This window comes from Cynocephalus volans, chromosome 9 (assembly GCF_027409185.1).
Source record: "Cynocephalus volans isolate mCynVol1 chromosome 9, mCynVol1.pri, whole genome shotgun sequence".
NCBI classification, from domain to species: Eukaryota; Metazoa; Chordata; class Mammalia; order Dermoptera; family Cynocephalidae; genus Cynocephalus; species Cynocephalus volans.
The window spans coordinates 95,650,987-95,672,401 of record NC_084468.1 but is presented as its reverse complement, the minus strand read 5'-3'; the positions used below and the strand labels follow the sequence as shown (position 1 = coordinate 95,672,401).

At 33.3% G+C, this 21,415-nt stretch overlaps 1 protein-coding gene across 5 annotated transcripts in view; it reads right to left on the bottom strand.

Annotated features, from left to right (window-relative positions):
• The window catches only part of SEC24B (SEC24 homolog B, COPII coat complex component), an 83,976-nt gene that overhangs the window by 23,935 nt on the left and 38,626 nt on the right, over window positions 1–21,415 (bottom strand). For 3 of the 5 annotated variants that reach the window (XM_063107981.1, XM_063107985.1, XM_063107984.1), the window contains 3 exons: window positions 13,501–13,581; window positions 7,905–8,134; window positions 192–376 (listed from right to left, as the gene is read on the bottom strand). In XM_063107981.1, the coding sequence (XP_062964051.1) occupies window positions 192–376; window positions 7,905–8,134; window positions 13,501–13,581 (496 nt within the window). The remainder of the gene's footprint in view (window positions 1–191; window positions 377–7,904; window positions 8,135–13,500; window positions 13,582–21,415) is intronic. The other 2 variants (XM_063107986.1, XM_063107982.1) reach the window with 1 other exon arrangement.

Here is a 21,415-nt window from a genome sequence, read left to right as displayed (position 1 = left end):
ACGGAAATAGGAACAAATGACCTAAGTTGAATTTTACATCTAGAACTTTTACACAAATGAAAATAGAAAAGTCCGTGTTAACAAAACTTCCAATGAGAAGATCAATACCATTCTACTTTTACTATTTTTGAATGTCATACAATGTTTTCACCAAAGTATATTACTTAAAAGACTATAAAATAAATACCTACTCTGGGCTACAGTTTAATTTTTTGAGTTCTAAATTCAAGTTAGGTACAGGAGCCAAAACAGGAGTCATGGGTAAAATATTCCTCTCCTGAGTGAGGTTTATAGGTCTCAGGCTTTCTGGTTGTGGAGAACTCTGAAGACTCAATCCTCCTAGACTGGAAGACAGCTGGTTCATACCAGGATACTGCTGAAAGAGCAATTCAAAACAAAACAAAAGAATAATATAACAAACATGAATAAAATTTCTTACACTATATATAGGACATCAACATACAAAAAAGCAAGAAGGTAAGAAAATTGAAATCTGACTTGGTAATAGTAGAATGACTTAATACGACAGTTTAAATAAAGCATATTTCAAAAAAACACAAAGCAAAAATAATGAATAAATTTAAATCTTATTAGCAAGGTTAAAATTCACAACAAAATTTCAGTAACAATGCTTTTTAAACATCAAGAATTTGGTTTCCCTGAATACAGTTCATACAGAATAAAGGCATATTTTCAATGTTTTTTCAATGATCAATTTTCAGAGTAATGAGTTGATGTCATGGAAATGTACAACGATGTTCAATGAGTTTTGCTTTACTTATTTTTCTATGTTTCCTATATTTTTAATATTATTATAAATTCATGACTTTTTGTTAATTCAAACTGATTTAATGAATTACAGTCATTACTCATTTGATGTTCAAACTACCCAATCCTGGGCCAGTGAGAGCTCTTTCAAGCTGGCCCCAGTATCCTTTTGATATGAACTTGCTAGCCTTTGTTAACTTCCTTGCTTTCTGACATAACATTTTGTACTTTCCCTCCTCCAAACCTAGAACTAGTTATTTATCCAAAAAGGAATTCTGTTTCCTTTTAAGTAGGAATGGTATCTAGAAACCATGATCTGGTTGATAAAAGTGCTCATTGCCAGTGTGCTTTTATTACTTCCCAACTTTTGCAATGGATAGAAACAGAAAACATACATGTTTAAATAGAAGAAAAAAAACAATGAATTCACATCAATGTTTCCAATTCAAATTTAAGATGGCAGAGTTTTCACTTTTGATTTTATACCTGTATTTCTCTGTTGGTGAAAATCTTGATTGCTAATGGTTAACAGCATTATTTGTTTTATCCCATAATACACTAAAATAGTTTCAAAACAACACCAATATTATTATAAATCAGATTGTTAAATTAAATTGAAGATTTTTTTGTAGTTCTTTTTCATCTTAGATTATATCCAACTAAGATGTAAAAAATCCTGAGTTTTGAGATCGGCTACAATACTTTTCTCAGTTATCAGAATGTTCCCAACTTGATAAAAAGGTTCATTTGTTTTTGTTTTTAATCTTTAATGATTGCTTTTTATCTTTTTTGACTCAATGTTTTTTGAATAAACATAACATTGATATAATTCTAATGTCAAAACTTTACAATAAAGTAGATTTCGAGATATCGCATTCACTCTTGACACCTCACCTATAGTTAACTATTTTTATTAGTTTTTGGTTTAATCCTTCCATTGTTTCTATTTACAAATATAAATTAACACACAAGGGTACTGCAAAAAGTTCATAGAAGAATTTAATTAAAAGATAATTTGACTCTTTCCACGAACTTTTTGAAGACCCCTCATATATGCGGCTCTAAATATAGCCCTTTCTTCACCTAAAAAAAAAAAAAAAGTCCGGACATTGCCATCTCTGTATATAAAGATCTTCTACACTCCTTTTTATAATTACCCAGCACTCCATTATGTGAACGCACTGCAGAGTTCCAGCTATTACATGAATGATAAATTCAGGAAAATCACTATTTCACACCCCATACTGAAATAAAAGGTTCAGGGAATAATCATCTGGAACACATGATAAACAGATATCAACAGATTATAAAGCCATTAAGTGAAAGCTTAATGAGAAACTTCACAATGAAAGGATCAGAATGTCACCATATAGACTATTAATCAAGGCCTAGTACCACTACAAGTAAGACAACCAGATACTATTATGAGGTATGCATCACCAAAATATATCATATTCTGACCTAGGTGAATAAATTAAGTAATAAACCTGAATATAATCAAGCCATTAGGTAACTTCCAGTCCATAGAAAATGAAATAGAGGAACAAGTTAAATGAGACCACAAGGAAGCAATCAGCTAAATTCAGAATGTGGGACATTCTATCGCACAACAGTGCCAGTTTTTTTTTTTTATCAGATCAAAGACATGGAAAAAAGGGGGGTGAGGACTTGTTTTAAATTAAAACAAGAATTAAGAGACAAAACAAATACAATTAGTAAATTATTGTTTATATCCTAATTTGAATAAGCCAAGTATAAAAAGGCATTTCTGAAACTGGGAAATCTGAATATGAATTTAATAAAAGGGATCCTCTGAGTTTTCAGAAGTGCTGTTAAGAACGAGAAAAAAATGATCATATGGATCAACAGTAGTATATAATGGAAAACCCAAAAACAGACTCAAGTTTATAAGAATTTTGGATACAAAATACAGGTGGGATATTTGATAAGTGAGAGAAGCTAGATTACCTAATAAATGACATTATGAGCTAACCATTTTTGTGGGGAAAATGTGATTTCTTATTTATATTATGTACTAAAATAAAACCTTAGATGGATTAAAGATGCAAAACTGAAATCACCAAAGAACTAAAAAAAAAATATGTAGCTAGAATATCATCCTAATCTTAAATTTGACAAGAACTTTTAAAAAAATACAAACAAAGGTAAAAACAACAATAGGAATTATAATGTAACTATATAAGGTTTAAACATTTCCCCAAGGTCAAAAAAACCACTATTAAAATTAAAAACATATGTCAAGATGGGGAAAAGCTGCAATATACATTAGACAAAAGGTTTATATTTATTACAGATATACAGAACAAAGGTAAAAGAATATGAACCGGGATTTTTGGTAAAGAAACACAAATGACTAATAATTACAAAAAATATTTTTAGTTTTACAAAATAATTCTTATTGTACTTAGTAATGTAAAGAAATGGGCAATCATATATGAGGGTATTTCAAAATTTGTAGAAAAATGTAATTAAAAGATAACACAAATCTTTCCATGAACTTTTTGAAGTACACGCACACACTTTTGCTTAAATTATAAATGGGTACAATTTCTCCATATCTAACTACTAACCGTTGATCAACTACTGACTGCCTGATATCTCCATCTGGATGTCTATTAGGCATTTTTTTTTCTTCTGGCTGGCACATGGATGTCTATTAGGCATTTTGACTTAACATGACCAACTCGATTCCCATTCCCAGACCTATTCCTCCCTTTATCTTCGCCATCTAAATAAATACACTAACCTCTACCCAGTTGCTATGTGAAAAAACCTAAGACTTACCTTTGATCCCTTCCTTTCTCTCACCCACCACATTCAATCCATCAACATGGCAAAAATTATGCTTTATCCACTCACTTCTTACTATCTCCACTGATACCACCTTAGTACAAGGCACAATCATCTTTTTCCTGGATTATGGCAGAGCTTCAGTTTGTCTCCCTGCTTTCTGTCTTTTCAAATACTCCCATCCCTAATCCACTCCATACAGCAGCTGAAATGATTCTCTAAACATGTAAATTAGATGCCATTACATTACATAAAGTCTCCCATGTCTCTCCCCTTTGCATTCCAACTAAAATACAAACCTTTGACAATAGTCCTTCTCTAGCTCCCCGATCTCATCCCCATTACTCTTCCCACTGCTGAATTTTAGCCACTGGGACTTTATTCCTGGAACATGACAAACTTGCTCCTGCTCTAAGTCTTTGCAAGTATGTTTCCTCAGCCTGAAATGATCTACCCCCAGATTTTTCTATGCCTCACTTTTTCTTGTTTTTCAAATGTTAACTCAAACATAATTTCTACCATGACGACTTCTCCAGTTCCCTACTTCATATTCTCACCCCACAAATTTCTTCAACTTGTCTTACTTAATAGCACTTGTAACTACTTGAAATTATCTCATTACTTTATTTGTTTACTTATTTATTGTTTCGTCAATCTTGTCCTCCACCAGCTTTCTTGAGAGCAGGAACTCTGTTTTGTTCATTTAGCCTCCTGTGTCCTCAGTGCCTAGAATAGTGCTGCCACATAGTAGGAACTCAATAAATTTTTATTGAATGTGTAAATAGAGACTCTGAAATCTTATAAAATTAAGTGATTTGATTCAGTAATTCCACTTGTAGAAATTTCATCTAAGAAAATAAAGAGACAAATGCACAAAGACGTGTGTATAAAAGGATGCTGACTTTGACTTATGCCCAACAAATGGTAGACTGGTTGATTACAAAACATACAGGTTATCAAAATAATGAAGGACATACAATAATATAGAAAGGTCTCTTCTTATACTGCTAAAGAAATTAAAATATTTCTAAAGCCAGTATCCATATTTATCAACCTTTTTTGTTTGTTTACACAAGTTATTTGGATGACAAGCTTCTTTACTGGCTTTCCACTCAAGATGTAGAGCAAGAAACATGAAAAGACAGACCCCAAGAATTGCTGTTTATTACTTGATGGTAAGAATACTGGTTGATATTTACTGTCTTCTTTTTGTTTATCTCCGTTTCTATAATTGATCATGTGCTACGTTTGTTTAAAGAAAAAAAGCTATACAGAACAGGTACAAAACTATGCTATCTACCCTTAGTGAATCTGCGCAGTATATGCATATATTGAATCAACACAGTGTACCCCAAAAATACGTACAAGCAAATGTTAAAATTTACAAAAAAGAATTAGTTTTTAAAAAGCTATACAGTATCTGGTTTTTTATACATTCACTGAAAATATTTTTCTAATTTTTATTTTTAAGCATTAACTTTTTTCCTGTTTTTTAACCCTGAAAAACAAATTTTAAGTTTTTTTTTTTTTCTTCTTCAAAGGCCAACTGTTGGAGTTTTCCCACTACTCAGTAAAGATCATATCAAATTAATCAATACAAAGAAAGCCCTTAGATTTCAAAACCCTCCCACTCGGTTACAATATTTGCAAACTTTAAAGATACTTTATTATAGAAGACTGCTTAAAACTAAGGAAAGATATTCTTATCCTAACTAGGAGTTCAAAAACAAATAGCTTCTTGTAAACTTAGTTTGGTAATGTTAATCTTAGATAAAATTCTACAATATTTTTCAGTAGATAGGTAAGAATTTAAATGTAAGTCCTAATTGTATGCTTAAATAATTACCATTCAATGACCCTGAAACAATATTGTCCAAAATCTATCTTAAATTCAGATCAGATGAAAATAAATCACTACTTTGTAATCTTCCTTGGAGAAATACATATATCAAATCTGACACTGATTTTCTACTGCACAAGTCTCTACCAGTTAAAGGGGGAAAAATGTGGTTAATTCTGTACTGCAAGGACTTTTGCATTCTCAGGAACAAGTCTGGTCTTGGACAGGTGATTTCACTTATCTGAGTCTCAATTTCCTCACTTACAAAATGAAAGGAAGGTGATGGTCTAATAGAAAGAAGTCAAAATTCCAAGTGTTGACAAGGATGTGAAGCAACTGGAATTCTCACATACTGCTAATGAGATATAAATCAGAACATCTGCTTTGGAAAACTGTCTGGCATTAACTGCTAAAGTTAAACATGAATACCCTATGACCCAGCAATTCCACTCCTAGATATATACATTCACTTAAAAGACATGGACAGCGATGTTCACAACAGCCCATTCATAATAGCCCTAAACTGGAAATTTACTGTAATGTCCATCAACAACAGAACAAATAAACTGGTGTATTCACATAACGGAGTACTATGTAACAATAAAAATGAATAAACTACAACATAATAAGCATAAAGTTGAACAAAAGATTCTAAACACAAGAGTACATACAGTAGTATGATTCTACTTATATAAGGTTTAAAAATGGGCAAAACTAATTTGTAGTATTAGAAGTCAAGATAGTGGTTACTCTTGTTTGGGGTGGTTAATGACTAGAAGAGGCAGGAGAGATGCTTCTGGCTGGTTAAGTGAGTGTGTTCAATTTGTAAAAATTTATCAAATTGTATGCTAATTTGTATACTTTTATATAATATAGATTATATTTCGATAAAAAGTTAAAAAAATGCAAGGTAAAAGCAGATGATCTCTAACAATCTACTTCTAAGTATTTTGTGCCTTTATGATGCTCATTTCAACTGTGATTAATAACCCATTATATTTTTTAGTTTGTGTCTTTTCCCTTTGTCTAAACTCTTCTGACCCTTGTATTAGACATACAGTATAAAAAATTGTGATCACAGAATAGAATAAGGTTATATTTAAAAATCTGGTATTTTAAATATTAATTTTTATTTTTACTCCAAAGACAATCTCTTAACTTTTCTAAAATAACCTCTCAAATAAAATGGGATAAGAAAGAATACTTCCTATACTCCTATGTCACAGGTCAGGAAGCTTTTTCTGTAGAGGGTCAGATAGTAATTTTAAAGCTTTGAGAGTCATATGGTCTCTTTTGCAAGTACTCAACTCCACCACTATAGAGCAAAAGCAGCCATAGATAATAACAAAAGAACAAGCATGGCTGTGTTCCAATGTTTCAATAAAACTTTATTTACCAATATAAGCAGTGGACCAGATTTGGCCAAAAGGTCATAGTTTGTGGATTCTTGTCCTAGATCATTATATAAGAACACTTATTCAAAAATAACATTTTTTTATCCTTGCCCAAAACTTCAAAGAATCAATCCTTTCTTTGAACTTAGTTTTCTTCTCATTAAAATGCAGAACTAAGTAATATGACCTCAAACAGGAATTCATCTAAAGCACAAGAGTCAGGCAAGACTAACTTAAAAAGTGTGAATCATCTGGACCAACAGAGCCACAAAGAAAATCTAACAAGGAAATCTGTACTAACCAACCACATTTCTCCAATGCCTTTCCCAGTTTTATTCCTCCTTTTTCTGCACTTTACTTCTAAGATTAAACGCCATAAATAAATAATTTTCCTTTTTCTAATTTTTATTCTTTGTTCACCATAAGATGAAATTTCTGTAAAGTTAGTCTACTAAGAACAGTTTATTATAAGTAGAAATGCTTCTGCCATTTCAGCTGTTTCCCTATATTTTTTCTTAATAAACATAAATGTAAAATACTCTTCTTTAAGTATTTCAGAGTATGATAAATATCATAGCAGTTTCATAACTGATATTTAAAAGGTGGCTCTGGAACAGGTCATGTCAGCACAGGTACTGGCAGCAGTTAATGAGCATGCAAAATGAGGAGCATTTACGTGTGTGGAGGCTCTCACCAAAGTCAGTTATACTTCATAGAATTCTCCAAGTGAAGAGGGGGACCAAAATAAATCCCAAATCATATTTTACCATGTCATTTTCTGAGGGGAGTGCCAGCTCAGTAATAAAGAGATCTAAAAACCTTAACATTTACTTTAATTTCCTGATTATAAAATTAATACTTGTACATTGCAGATTCTGAAAACTAAAGGTAGAATGAAGGAAATAAAATAAATCACAGCTAATGTACACACACACACACACACAAAACTAGGATCAAATTCTATGTATGTTTGATCTAGGTTCATCTGTACTTGTACATGATCCATTTGAATCACCAGGGATTTGTTAGAATTGGTAGTTAAGTTTTACAATTTTTAGAAATGCAATGTCTTTACATGACTGAATACATACTTGAGGATACTGCTGGAATCCAGAATATACTGTGCTACTGGGCTGTACTCCAGAATTAAGTGGTGCTGTAGCATTCTGATAACCAGGCTGAAGAATCGGATAACCATAGCCAAAAGGCTTAGCCATTTTCGAAGGCTGAGGAGCAACAGAAGGGGAAGCTGGAGAAGGACCAGGGTCAGGATCAGGGGTAGGCTCAGGAGCAGGACTGCTTGCAGCTGAAGAAAGCATATCTAACAAAGGGAAAAATACAGTATTAGGAACTGAAAATCAGGACTCAATAAAGACTTGACTCTTGGGTAAGCCATAACCTTTGGCATTTCCATTTTAAAAAAATATTTATTATGAGAAATTTTGAACACACACAAAGTAAAGAGAATAGAATAATGAACCACATATACTCGTCACTAAGCTTCAATAACTATCAATATTTTGCAAATCTTGTTTTACCTATTGTTCTGCTAGATCTTTTTTTTTTTTACAGAAGTATTTACAAGAAAAACCCATATTTCATATCATTTCACCAACAACTACTTCATTTGGTATTTCTAACAGATGAGAAGTGTATATACATATGTAGCTAATACAGTTTTTAAAAAATTCTCTCAGCAGAAATGGGGCTAAGATGCAGAAAACAAAGCAAAGCAATAAAAAGGGTGTCAACTATTCTTTTCTCTAATTGCTTTTTACTCTGACACTGCAATCTATATAAAAAGTCCATGGAGAGAGTGACATGTTTCTACAATTCCCTAGAAGTCTGAATAATTTGCAGAGGCAAAATTGTAAGGTATGAAAAATAGTGTCTAGAACAGTGTGTAATATGCCAAATGAAGTATCTCAACACAATAAAGGCCACATATGACAAACCCACAGGTAACATCAAACTGAATGGGGAAAAACTAAAAGCTTTTCTCTAAGAACAGGAACAAGACAAGGATGCCCACTCTCACCATTCTTATTTAATGTAGTACTGGAAGTCCAAGACAGAGCAATTAGGCAAGAGAAAATAATAAAGGGAATCCAAATTTAAAAAGATAAAGTCAAATTTTCCCCGTTTGCAGATGACATGACTTTATAATATATAGAAAAACCTAAAGACTCCATCAAAAAACTCTTAGAACTGGGCTAGATGGTTAGCTCACTCAGAGCTGTGGTGCTGATAACACCAAGGTCAGGGTTCAGATCCCTATACTGGCCAACCTCCAAAAAACCCCAACTCTTTGAACTGTTCAGTTAAGTTACAGGATACAAAATTAACATACAAAAATCAGTAGCACTTCTATACACCAACCACAATCTAGCTGAAAAAGAAATCAAGAAAGCAATCCCATTTACAATGACTAACAAAAAATAAAATACCTAGGAATAAATGTAACGAAGCAGGTGAAAGATCCTTAAAATGAAAACTACAAAAGACTGACGAAAGTAATTAAAGTAGACACCAAAAAATGGAAAGGCATTCCACATTCATAGATTAGAAGAACTAATATTGTCAAAATGACCGTACTACCCAAAGCGATCAACAGATTCGATGCGATCCCTTTCAAATTACCAATGGCATTCTTCACAGAAATAGAAAAAACAATTCTAAAATTCACATGGAACCACAAAAAACCCTGAACAATCAAGGCAATCCTGAAAGAGTGAAGGTATTACACTAGCTGACTTCAAAATATACTACAAAGCTAAGAAATCAAAACAGCATGGCACTGACATAAAAACAGACACATGGACCAATGGAACAATAGAAAACCCAAAAATCAAACCATATACTTACAGACAACTTTTCTTTGACAAAGGTGCCAAGAACATACATTGGGGAAAGGATAGCCTCTTCGATAAACGGTGCTGGGAAAACTGGATACCCATATGCAAAAGAATAAAACTAGACCCCTATCTCTCACCATCTACCAAAATCAACTCAGAAGGATTGAAGGCTTTAATGTAAGACCTGAAACTATAAAACTACTAGAAGTCAACATGGGAGAAACACTCCAAGACATTGATATGGGCAAAAATTTTATGGAGAAGACTTCTAAAACACAGGCAACAAAAGCAAAATTAGACATATGGGATTACATAAAACTAAAAGGCTTCTGCAAAGCAAAAGTAATAATCAACAGAGCAAAGAGGCAACCAATTGAATGGGAGAAAATATCTGCAAACTATTCATCCCACAAGGGATTAATATCCAGTATACACAAGGAACCTAAACAACTCAACAGTAAAAAAACCTAAATAAGAAGGGCTGACTGGTTGAGCATTGGTTAGAGCATGGTGTTATAACACTAATGTCAAGGGTTCAGATACCCTTACTGGCCAGCAGCAAAAATAAACAAACAAATAAATAAAACCAAACACAAACACACATATTCACACAAAACAAATGAACACAAACAGAAAAACAAATCTGATTAAAAAATGACCAAATGACCTGAATAGACATTTCTCAAAAGATACACAAATGGCCAACAGGTATATAAAAATTGCTCAACATCACTAATCATCCGGGAAATGCAAATCAAAACCACAATGAGATATCATCTTATCCTAGTCAGAATGGCTGTTAATCAAAAAGACAAAAAATGACAAATGCTGGTGAGGATGCAGAGAAAATGGAACCCTCCTACACTGTTGGTGGGAGTATAAATTGGTACAGCCATCGTGGAAAGCAGTATGGAGGTTCCTCAAAAAACTAAAAAAGAACTAACATAGGATCCAGCAACCCCACTGTTGGGTATTTATTCAAAAGAAAGAAAATTAGCATACCAAAGAGATATATGCACCTCCATGTCTACTGTAGCACTATTCACAATAGCCAAGATATGGAATCAACCTAGGTGTCCATCAACAGATGAATGGATAAAGTAAGTATGGTATATATACACATGGATACTACTCAGCCATGAAAAAGAATGAAATCTTGTCATCTGTGGCAACATGGATGAGCCTGGAAGACATTATGTTAAGTGCAATAAGTCAGGTACAGAAAGATATATATCACATGTTCTCATTTACATGAGTGAGATTAAAATAAAAAAAGTTGGACTTGAAGTAAACTGCCACCTTAATCATACTGACTCTTCCAATTAATAAACATGACATACCACTCCCTGTATTTACAATTTCTTTAAATTTATTTTGCAATATTTGGAAGTTTTCAGTGTATAGGTCTTGAATATCTTTTATTAAATTTACTCCCAAGTATATTTTTTGGTGCTATTATAAACTGAGGGTTTTTAAAATAGCATTTTCAGGTTTTTCATTACTTGTATATAGAAATACAATTGACTTTTGTATCTTCAACTTTGATAAACTCATTTATTCATTTTAATCCCTATATACAGATACTGTAGGGTTTTCAATATTTGTAAGCATGTAGTTTGCAAATAAAGACAGTTTCACTTTAGAAAAAATAAAATTCAATTAAACTGAAAAAACTGTAGAAAATATAAATATCATATATAAGAAAAGCAACAACAAAAAGAAACTCTAAGAATTACTCTACTGCATATAACCATTATTAACATTTTGTTATACTAGTCTTATTTTAAAGTCAACTCTAAAATGTATATTCATTTTATTTCTTTCTATAAAATTAAGACATAATATTCTTCGCCAGCCATCATATGCTGCAAAAACATGTTCTTAAAGGCATCTGACTTAATAAAATTTATTTTAAAAAGTTTCTTGAGAAATATCTTCTTTCTACTGACTCTGTTGGTTCTAATGTTGAAGACACATTCCTAGACATTCTGCTATAATCTTGTGCTGACTAGGCAAGGGTCAGCTTACTGGCTTTCTGATAACCTTCCAGACTTCTTACAAGGACAAGAATTTCAATGTAGTGTCATAATCCTTAGATCTCCTGCTTGTCCCACCTCATGGTGATGGGAACATACATAGGTAGAAAGGTCTCTTAACATGATAAGAATCATCAGCATAAGAAATAAAAAACTGGAGTAAACATGGAGGTCTAAATCTTTTCCCCTTCTTTATATCATATATATCTCTATAGTCATAAGATCTATCATAGTGCCTGAAATAAGTAGACCTTTAATTCATTTAATATTACTGTTACAGATGTTCAAATATTTTCTTCGTTTTGGTGTAGTATAATACCTAGAAAACTTGCCCAAGGTCACTGACATACTGTCAAAGCACAGTTCATTATAAGATTAAAATCTGTTGATTGAATGAACAGAGTAAAGTCTTACTCTAAGGCCATGATCTTTTAACTACACCACACTGGATATTTCATTTCAGATTAATTTAAGCTCATGAGATACTATATAGTTATTTTCATCTTTTAGTAAATGAGTTAACTCTTCTAGAATACTTTGATAATAGTGGTTACTTTTGGAATAGTTTACAACTTCTTACACACACACACACACACACACACACACACACACACACACACACACACACACACACACACACACACACACACACACACACACACGTTTCCAGGGGAAAAAATCTTACCACTGAAGACTGAATAGCTTATTCAAGTATAGCTGACCCTTAAACAACACAGGTTTGAACTGTGAGGGTCCACTTATACTTGGATTTTTTCCAACCAACTACAGATCCAAAATACAGTATTCATGCAATGTGTATATGGTGGGCCATCTTATCATATACACTGGTTCTGCAGGGCTGACTGAGAGACTTGAGTACTTGCAGATTTTGGTATACATGGGTCCTGGAACCAATCACCCATGTATACCAGGGGACCCCAGTAGTCTTAAAATATTAAAAGAAAATTCTGTACTACCTTGAGAAGATTAAAGTTTTCTACTGATTCATAGGATAGCGATAGCAAGACAGTGTGTTTAGTTAAGTACAGCACACTCCAATTAAGCTTCATCCTGGATTATTATCAAAGTGATAAGAAATAGAGAATGGCAAAATTACTTCTGTTAGTCCTAACGTTGGAATCATTAGAAAAAAAGAAAGAGAAAGAGAGGTCAGGTGAGATTGTCAGGTTGTCAGTGACAGGAGAAAAGGAAAATCACAATATAAGATATTATAATAAAATGACTATGATTATCAAAGGGCTATTAAAAATCTTTTAATACTATCATCACTCCTATATCCTATGTAATGACTGAAGTCATTTCCAGATATGGTTAAAAGTGATGCCCCTAAACTGGCTCATCTATTTACCTAATGGAAGCAGCCAGGAGCTATAGGGGGAAAGCAAAGAGTCAAACACTATTTATATTCAGGGTCTAGCTGGAAGGAATTCAAGGACCTAAGCATGAGAACAGAAATAGGAAATTTATTTAAGGAGTCATTTTTTAAAAAGGGAAAAGAAGAGGAAAATTATTCACCATTAAAAGTCTTTTATTATGATAACAAAAATAAAATAATAAATTTACTTAGACCTCCCAGAAACAACATTCTTATTTATTACATGACAATTAACACTATTAAACTAAGGCTGAGAAATGCTGGAAAAATGTCCCCTTTTTTCTATTAAAAATATAGCTTGCTGATTATGTATAATACCAGTATACATTCATGCCTGAAAGCAAGTGATGGTCAATAACTTTTCAAATGAACATTAACCATGCACAAAACAACAAATTACCTGGGTAGCTCCCTCCTTCTAGGGCATCGTAACTGTTGGGCACTGGAGAAGCACTGCTTGTGGTAGAAGAACTGTCAATACCTAAAAGGAAAACCAAAATATCTACTAAGTTTAAAATGACAACGTATCTTAGAGCCACCTTTGGCAATTTTGAAAAAGATGTTTTTGCTGAACTAGGAAAATTCCTGACTCTAGTACAAAAGTAAAATGATTGATGTTTAAAAACATTTAAGACACCATGTATGAATTTCTGCTAATAAGAATAAGGGACAAGAGTGTGAAGAATTTGAAGGTGATGAGTAGAATAAAATTCAGTCAGACATATGTAAGGCATCTTAGAGAACAATAGACATCAAACTATTAAAAGTAGTCAAACACAAATAAAAATTTCAGGTTAACAGAAATGTTAATAGAGTCACACCTTAAAGATTATATCTACTAAATCTCAAGCTATTAAATACATTTTATCAGTATTAGGGTATTTTAATTAAATTTTAATGACTTTTATAACATAGCACAACTGTTTGAAATAGTCATAATGTTGCTTGGGTTGCTACCTAGAATGTTACTAAGCTTCCTTCTGTCTCAGTTTATTCATCTGCATAATGGAGATTAAATAATATCTGCCATACTGACCAAGGTAATATAAATGAAAAGCACTCTAATAAATGTGTTAGACTATAAGAAATTTTATTACATGTATTCATTCAAAACCAGTTATATTAAGGCTGACCAATTAGCTTAGTTGGTTAGAGCACAGCCTTGTAACACCAGGGTCAAGGGTTCGGTTCCAGCCAGCAGCAAAAACAAAAAACCAAAACAAAACCTGTAAGATTAAGAGGAAAATTCAGTGGCAATGTATGACGAAATTTGGTGATAGGTCACACGGATAGAACTTTCTTTCATTCACTTATTTCATTCATTCAACAAATATTTTATTGAGAACCTACAATTATCCTACATAAATCCACTAGAATATATACTCATGAATAAAACAGAAAATACAAATTGTCCTTCTCTGGTGTCTGAGATCTTAATCTGTTTCATAGTAAGACAAAATTCAATGGTACAGAGGTTATCCCTGGCTCTTAATACCAATATCATAAATGGAGTTTAAACTACATTTTAGGTTAACTTTCAACTATGATATGAAAAGAACAGGTATGCATATATCTTTCATTGAATAATATTGTGGGCTGGCTGGTTAGTTTGCTTGGTAGAGAGTGGTGCTGATAACACCAAGGTCAAGGATTTGGATCCCTGTCAGCCAGCCCCCCCCCAAAGGGAATAATTTTGGATAAACATGGAGTCAGGTATAATGACCAAGGACGTAATAACTAAAGTTATTTGTATAGGAACATTTTTACATCAGCAAAGAACATGATTTACAGGCAAAAGATAACAATTACATCAGACACTGTCATTTACTTGCTGTATAACTTTGGGTAAGTTACATCATCAATACTCTCTTCTGCAAAATAAAGATAATTTTTAAAATGTCTCATGTATACTTTTCAATGTCCTTGTGAGGCTTAAATGAGATAGTGGAGGTGAAGCCATTTATAAAAAGTATGAGGGCTATAAAATAAATAATAGGTAGAAGACACTAATATTCACTAAGTACCTTTTTTATGATAAATAGAAAATTTATGCATATATATGTCATTCCTCTTAATAAAGGATGGGAAGTAATGGCTCTTCCTTTTTAATCCTTATATTTGTGAATTTATAACTAAACCAGAATGCTGCTATATAAGGCCAAAAGCTTTGCAGTAATAGCATTTAAAAATGATATATCAAAACCCAAATATTCATGAATATTCACAGATGAATGGATAAACAAAATGCAGTATATCTATACAATGGAATATTATTCAGCCATAAAAAGGAATGAAGTACAGATACACAATGCAATGTGAACGAACCTTCAAAACATGCTAAGAGAGAGAAGTCAGACACAAAAGGTCACGTATGATTCCATTCATAAAAAATATCCAGAATAGGTAAATCCATAGAGACAGAAGTTGCCAGAGGCAAAGGGGAGGGGAAAATGAGGAGTTACTACTTAATACATACAGTTTTTCTTTTCAGGATGATGAAAATGTTCAGTTCAATCTATTATAGTATGTTTATAAAGTTAGGACTAGATAGAGGTGGTATTTGCACAACATTGTTAACATAGTAAATGCCACTGAATCACACACTTTAAAATGGGTAATTTTATGTTATGTGAAATTTACCTCAAAAAAATAAACAATTACCAAGACATTTCAGTGGGGGAAAGAATATTCTTTTTAACAAATGGTGCTGCAACCAACACAATATATCCGCATGCAGAAGAATGAAGTTGAACCCCTTCCTTAAGCCTTGCACTAAATTAACTCAAAATGGATCAGAGACCTAAATGTAAGTGCTAAAACTATAAAACTGTTAGAATGTAAGAGTAAATCTTCATGACCTTCGGTTAGGCAAGGATTCTAAGATCTGACATCAAGGCACAAGAAACAGAAGAAAAAATAGATCAATTGGACTTCATCAAAATTAAAAACTTCTGTGCTCCAAAGGTTACCATCAAGAAAGGACAGACAGCCCACAGAATGGGAGGAAATATTTGCAAACCATATATCTGCTAAGAGACTCATATCCATAATATATAAAGAACTCTTACAACTCAACAATAAAAAGACAGAAAACCAAATTAAAAATGAGTAAAAGGATTAAACAGATCTCTCTCCAAAGAAGATAAACAAACAGCCAACAAGCATAAGAAGAGGTGTTCAACATCATTAGCCATTAGGGAAATGAAAATCAAAACGAGATACCACTTCAGATCCACCATAACAGTTATCACCAAAAAGACTATTAATAGCAAGTATTGGTGAGGATATGGAGAAACTGGGAGCCTCATGTAATTTGTAAAATGGCGCTGCCACTTTGGAAAAGTTTGGAGTAAATGTTTATGTCAGAATTATTCATAAGAGCCAAAAAAATGGAAACAACTCAAATGTCCATCAACTGACAAATGGATAAATAAAATGTGATATATCTACATAATGGAATATTTTTCAGCAATAAAAAGGAATGAAGTACTGATACATGCCACAATATTGAAAATGTTGAAAACATTACATTAAGAGAAAGAAGCCGGTCACAAAAAACCCCATGTGATCTATTTATAGGAAATGTTCAAAACAGACAAATTTATAGAGACAGAAAGTAGATTAGTGGTTGCCTAGAGCTGTGTGTATTGTGTAGTGAGGGCAGAACAGAATGTAACTTCTAAAAGGTATGGGATTTGTATTTTGGAGTGACAAAAATGTTCTGGAATTAAATAGTAGTTATAGTTGCCAAACTTTGTGAATACAGTAAAAACTGCTGAACAGTACAATGGGTGAATTTTATGATATGTGAATTCTATCTCAATAAAATGATTATTAAAAAACCCAAGGTATTCTCCCTGATCAAGAAAATCTTTCAAATGTAAAAATCAGGAAATAATTATTCCTGAAAAAATAAAGTCCAAAGATAAAAGATTACTTATATATATCAAATTATTTCAAAGAACATAATACTACTTAATTATGCTGCTTAGCTTCTTTCATGTCAAATCAAAAGTAAATATTTAAAATATTGTCCATTTTAATAATACTATAGCTATAAGCTTTACAGTATTAATTTTGTAGAAACTTACTCTATTTTATTTATTGAATAATTTGAAACCTGCTAGTCTACTTTAAAATTCACTTTCAGAAGAGTGCAAATCTATATTTTGAACCTGTCAAAATATGAAAGCAATATTAATAGTTACAAATTCAGATGCACCACTAAGATAAACTAAACAAACAGACTTGAACTTTGCTAAAATTTATTAAGACTAATGCATTCTAATTAGGTCATGCCATCACTGTCAACACAAATCAAGGTAGTATTAAAAACACACACACATAATACATTATGAAACTTACACATTAACATTCTGAATATGCTTAAAAACACTTTCACTAATTCTACCACCATCTTAGATGGCATTAAGTCTCAATGCCTTCACACTGTCATAAAAGGAACTTCAAAATTTGGCTTCCATTTGTCCTTTTCACCCAGATCTCTTACCTGACCCTATATTATCTTCCCTCTTTTACCTTATGATGCAGTCACACCAAACTTCTTGTTCTTCACCATTTTTTCTTGTGTTTATGCATTATGCATTTTGGTCTGTTAGTCCAGATTTCCTTTCCTACTCATCCTTCAAATTTTAAATCATTCAAGGGGCCGGCCCGTGGCTCACTCGGGAGAGTGAGGTGCTGATAAATCATTCATGAAACCTTTCCCATATGCCCATGGAAAATTATTTCTCCTATGCAGGGGCATTTTCTCAACCCTGAATTACTGCACTTTTCAAGATGAACTGTAATCATATATGGTATCTGCTTCCCTATCATATTATAGGTATTTGAAGGCCACAAATGATGCCACTATACTTATCTTTGGAACCATGACACCAAGGCAAAATTGCTTGTACACTGAAACCAGTGTACAAGATGGTTTCAGTTGAACGAACAGCTTTGGTACTTGTCCCACTTTTCAACCTCAGATAGCTCTAGTTTGCCTCAGTCACTCCATATTACAATTAGTGATAAATATTCTGAGATCAAAGGGGGTTTAGCATGAATACAGTACTTGGAAAGAATTTTCCCTCATTCTTTTACTGGCTTTATGTCACAGCTTGAAAGAAAAAAAGAGGAAGAAGAAATAGAGGGAGAACTGAAATCTGAGGATGCAAGGAGAACAGATCGAAAGAACGGAAGTACAGGTTAAGTGTCCCTTATGCTTGGGACCAGAAGTGTTTCAGATTTTGGATTTTTTGATTCTGGAGTATTTGCAGAATACATACCAGTTGAGCATTCCTAATCTGAAAATCAAAAATCCAAAATGGTGGGCTGGCCAGTTAGCTCAGTTGGTCAGAGCATGGTATTATAACACCAAGGTCAAGAGTTCGGATTCCCATACTGGCTAGCTGCCAAAAAAAAAAAATCTGAAATGCTCCAATGAGCATTTCCTTTGCACATCATATCAACTTTCAAATTCTGGAGCATTTTGTTTTGTTTTTTATTTTTTATTATTATGAATATTCATGAGACACAAATTACCAGAAATTGCTTTTGTACCTTGTGTCCCCACCCTATTGTCTCCCAACCACCCTCCCCCTCCCCTTCTCCCCCCCACTCCACTTTGCAGCCCTAGGAATGTTCCCTCCCTCTATAAGAGCACTGCAGTACTGTGGGCTTTCTTTCCTTCCATCCTTACTCTCTTAGCTCCCACATACGAGTAAGCACATGTGGTTATTTATCCCTCTGTGTTTTGCTTATTTCACTAAACATAAGTTTCTCAAGGTTCATCCATGTTGTTGCAAATGGGAGTATTTCATTCTTTTTTATGGCAGAGTAGTATTCCATGGTATGTATATATATATACACACACCACATTTTCCTTATCCAGTCATCCATTGATGGACATTTAGGTTGGTTCCATATCTTGGCTATTGTAAACAGAGCTTCAATGAACATGGGAGTGCAGGTATCCCTTCGATATGATGATTTCCATTCCTCTGGGCATATACCCAGAAGAGGGATTGGTGGACTGTATGGAAGATCTATCTGTAGATGTTTGAGAAAGCTTCATACTGTTTTCCATAGTATAGTGGTTGTACTATTTCCAGTCCCAGCAACAGTGTAGGAGTGTTCCATTCTCTCCACACCCTTGTCAGCATTTGTTATTCACCATCTTTTTGATTATAGCCAGTCTAACTGGGATGACCTACACTGAAATTTTGGAGCATTTTGGTTTCAGATATTTGGGTTAGGAATGCTCAACCTGTAGCTGAGACTCCTTGAAGCTGGGGAAAAGTATTAAGAAGCATTTAAGCCTTTTTTAAAAGGCTTAAGCTGTTTTCTCTCTAAAAGACAAACAACATAGGTCAACAAAGGCCAGTGTATTTACTGATGTTGCTCACCTTTGAATTTACCAGATAATTTGAGATTTTATTGCCTTATAACTTGCATAAAACATGGAATAAACGTAAGTCAATTTCTATGTCCACCACTTACTTTTTGAGAAAAAATAGACACAAAATCTCTGAGTTGCTCTTCATTAGTAACAACATGTTTTATAATAACACCTATTCCACAGGGCTACTATTAAGATTAAACATATATATCAAATATACATTAAACAGATACTCGCAAGAGACTCAGGAAATGTTCTTCATTTTCTGTCTTCCTTCTCCCTACCCCCAAACAACACTACAAGTAAAGGAAAAAAGAAAAATCAAAACGAGACATGAACCTCCTGACTGATAAATCCAATTGTTTATTCTCAGATTTCAGCCAAACTTTCCTTAACACTTAATGTCGCTAATCCAATAACAACTTCTGATTTCCAAACCTGTAGTTAATTTTTCATCACTGTTTGATAAGTTTTTTAGAAACTGAAGAACAATTCCACATAAACTAAACACACAAAAATCTCATGAATATAGGAAAAGGAATGCCACTGCTTTGCTTAAAAAGCACTCCAAGGGCTGACCCCGTGGCTCACTCGGGAGAGTGCAGCACTGGGAGCGCAGCGGCGGATCCTACATAGGGATGGCCAGTGCGCTCTTACCGGTCACAAAAAAGAAAAAAAAAAAAAAAAAAAGCACTCCAAAAGTCTATTATATTGGATACTTGATATGTAATCTCCACACCAATTTGAGCCACTTCCTCTTACCTCTTTACATATCAAAAAATTTTTGTAACTAGGCAGGGTTTAAAAAAATAACTAAAATCCCTTTTAGGGCCAGCCCATGGCTCACTTGGGAGAGTGTGGTGCTGACAACACCAAGACAAGGGTTAAGATCCCCTTACGGGTCATCTTTAATAATTAAAAAAAAAAAAAAAAAAAATCCCTTTTAAAGCTAGGTTTTCTTCCCCTGCCCCCCGAATGTTCCTTTAATTTGCAATCAAAAAAAGTATCATTAAAATAAAAACCATGAATAGAGAGCACCAGGATTCTAGTAAAAATGTCAATAGTTTTATTGACAGCGTAATAAAAAGGCACAGGAGTTAAGATAGCATGTAAGTAATACTGTAGTGACTACTGTCACGCGCCCTTTACTTCCCTCCTACTCCAGCAGTTTATGTTCTCATTAGAGATGGAGATGCCTTCCTTTTTATACCTTTCTGCAGATAGACAGACCTCAGCTGGAATACCCACTCTGCGACTTAGCAGTTGTGTGACCACAGATAAATGTTACTTAACTTGTTTAGGCCACAGTTAAGTCATCCGTAACATGGAATTGTTTATTTCTTTCTTGCAGGATTGTTGAGAAGGACACAATTCTCCAGGTTAATAGTGATGGCTAATCTTTCTGAGTGGTTACTATTTGCCAGGCAGTTCTATGCTTGTTACAAAGAATATCTTCAATCCTCAAAAAAAAAAAAAAAAAAAGCCACATGTAATTGTTACTATTATTCCCATCTTACAGATGAGTAAATTGAGACTCAGTGAGTTTAAGAAACTTGCCTAAGATGACAAAGTCAGGATTTGAATCTAGAAAAAAATGACACAAAAACCTACAGTGACTTAGCTCTTTAGAGCTAGGACTGGCACATAGTAAGTACTCAAAAGTCTTAGGTATTAAAATCTGAATGCCTTGAGTTAAGAACTCAGGGAATTTTAACCTGTAATATATTCAAGAAAAAAATTAGTTCAACAAGATAAGGCAAAAGGAGAAAAGTTATAAATGCTAAATCTTTTTGATCTCCCAATTTTTTTTTCAATATAAGCAAATGGAATTTTCAACAATTGTACCTTATTGCAAACAGAACAAAAATGGGAGTAATTTAGGTTAACAACATTACACAAAATAACACATTTT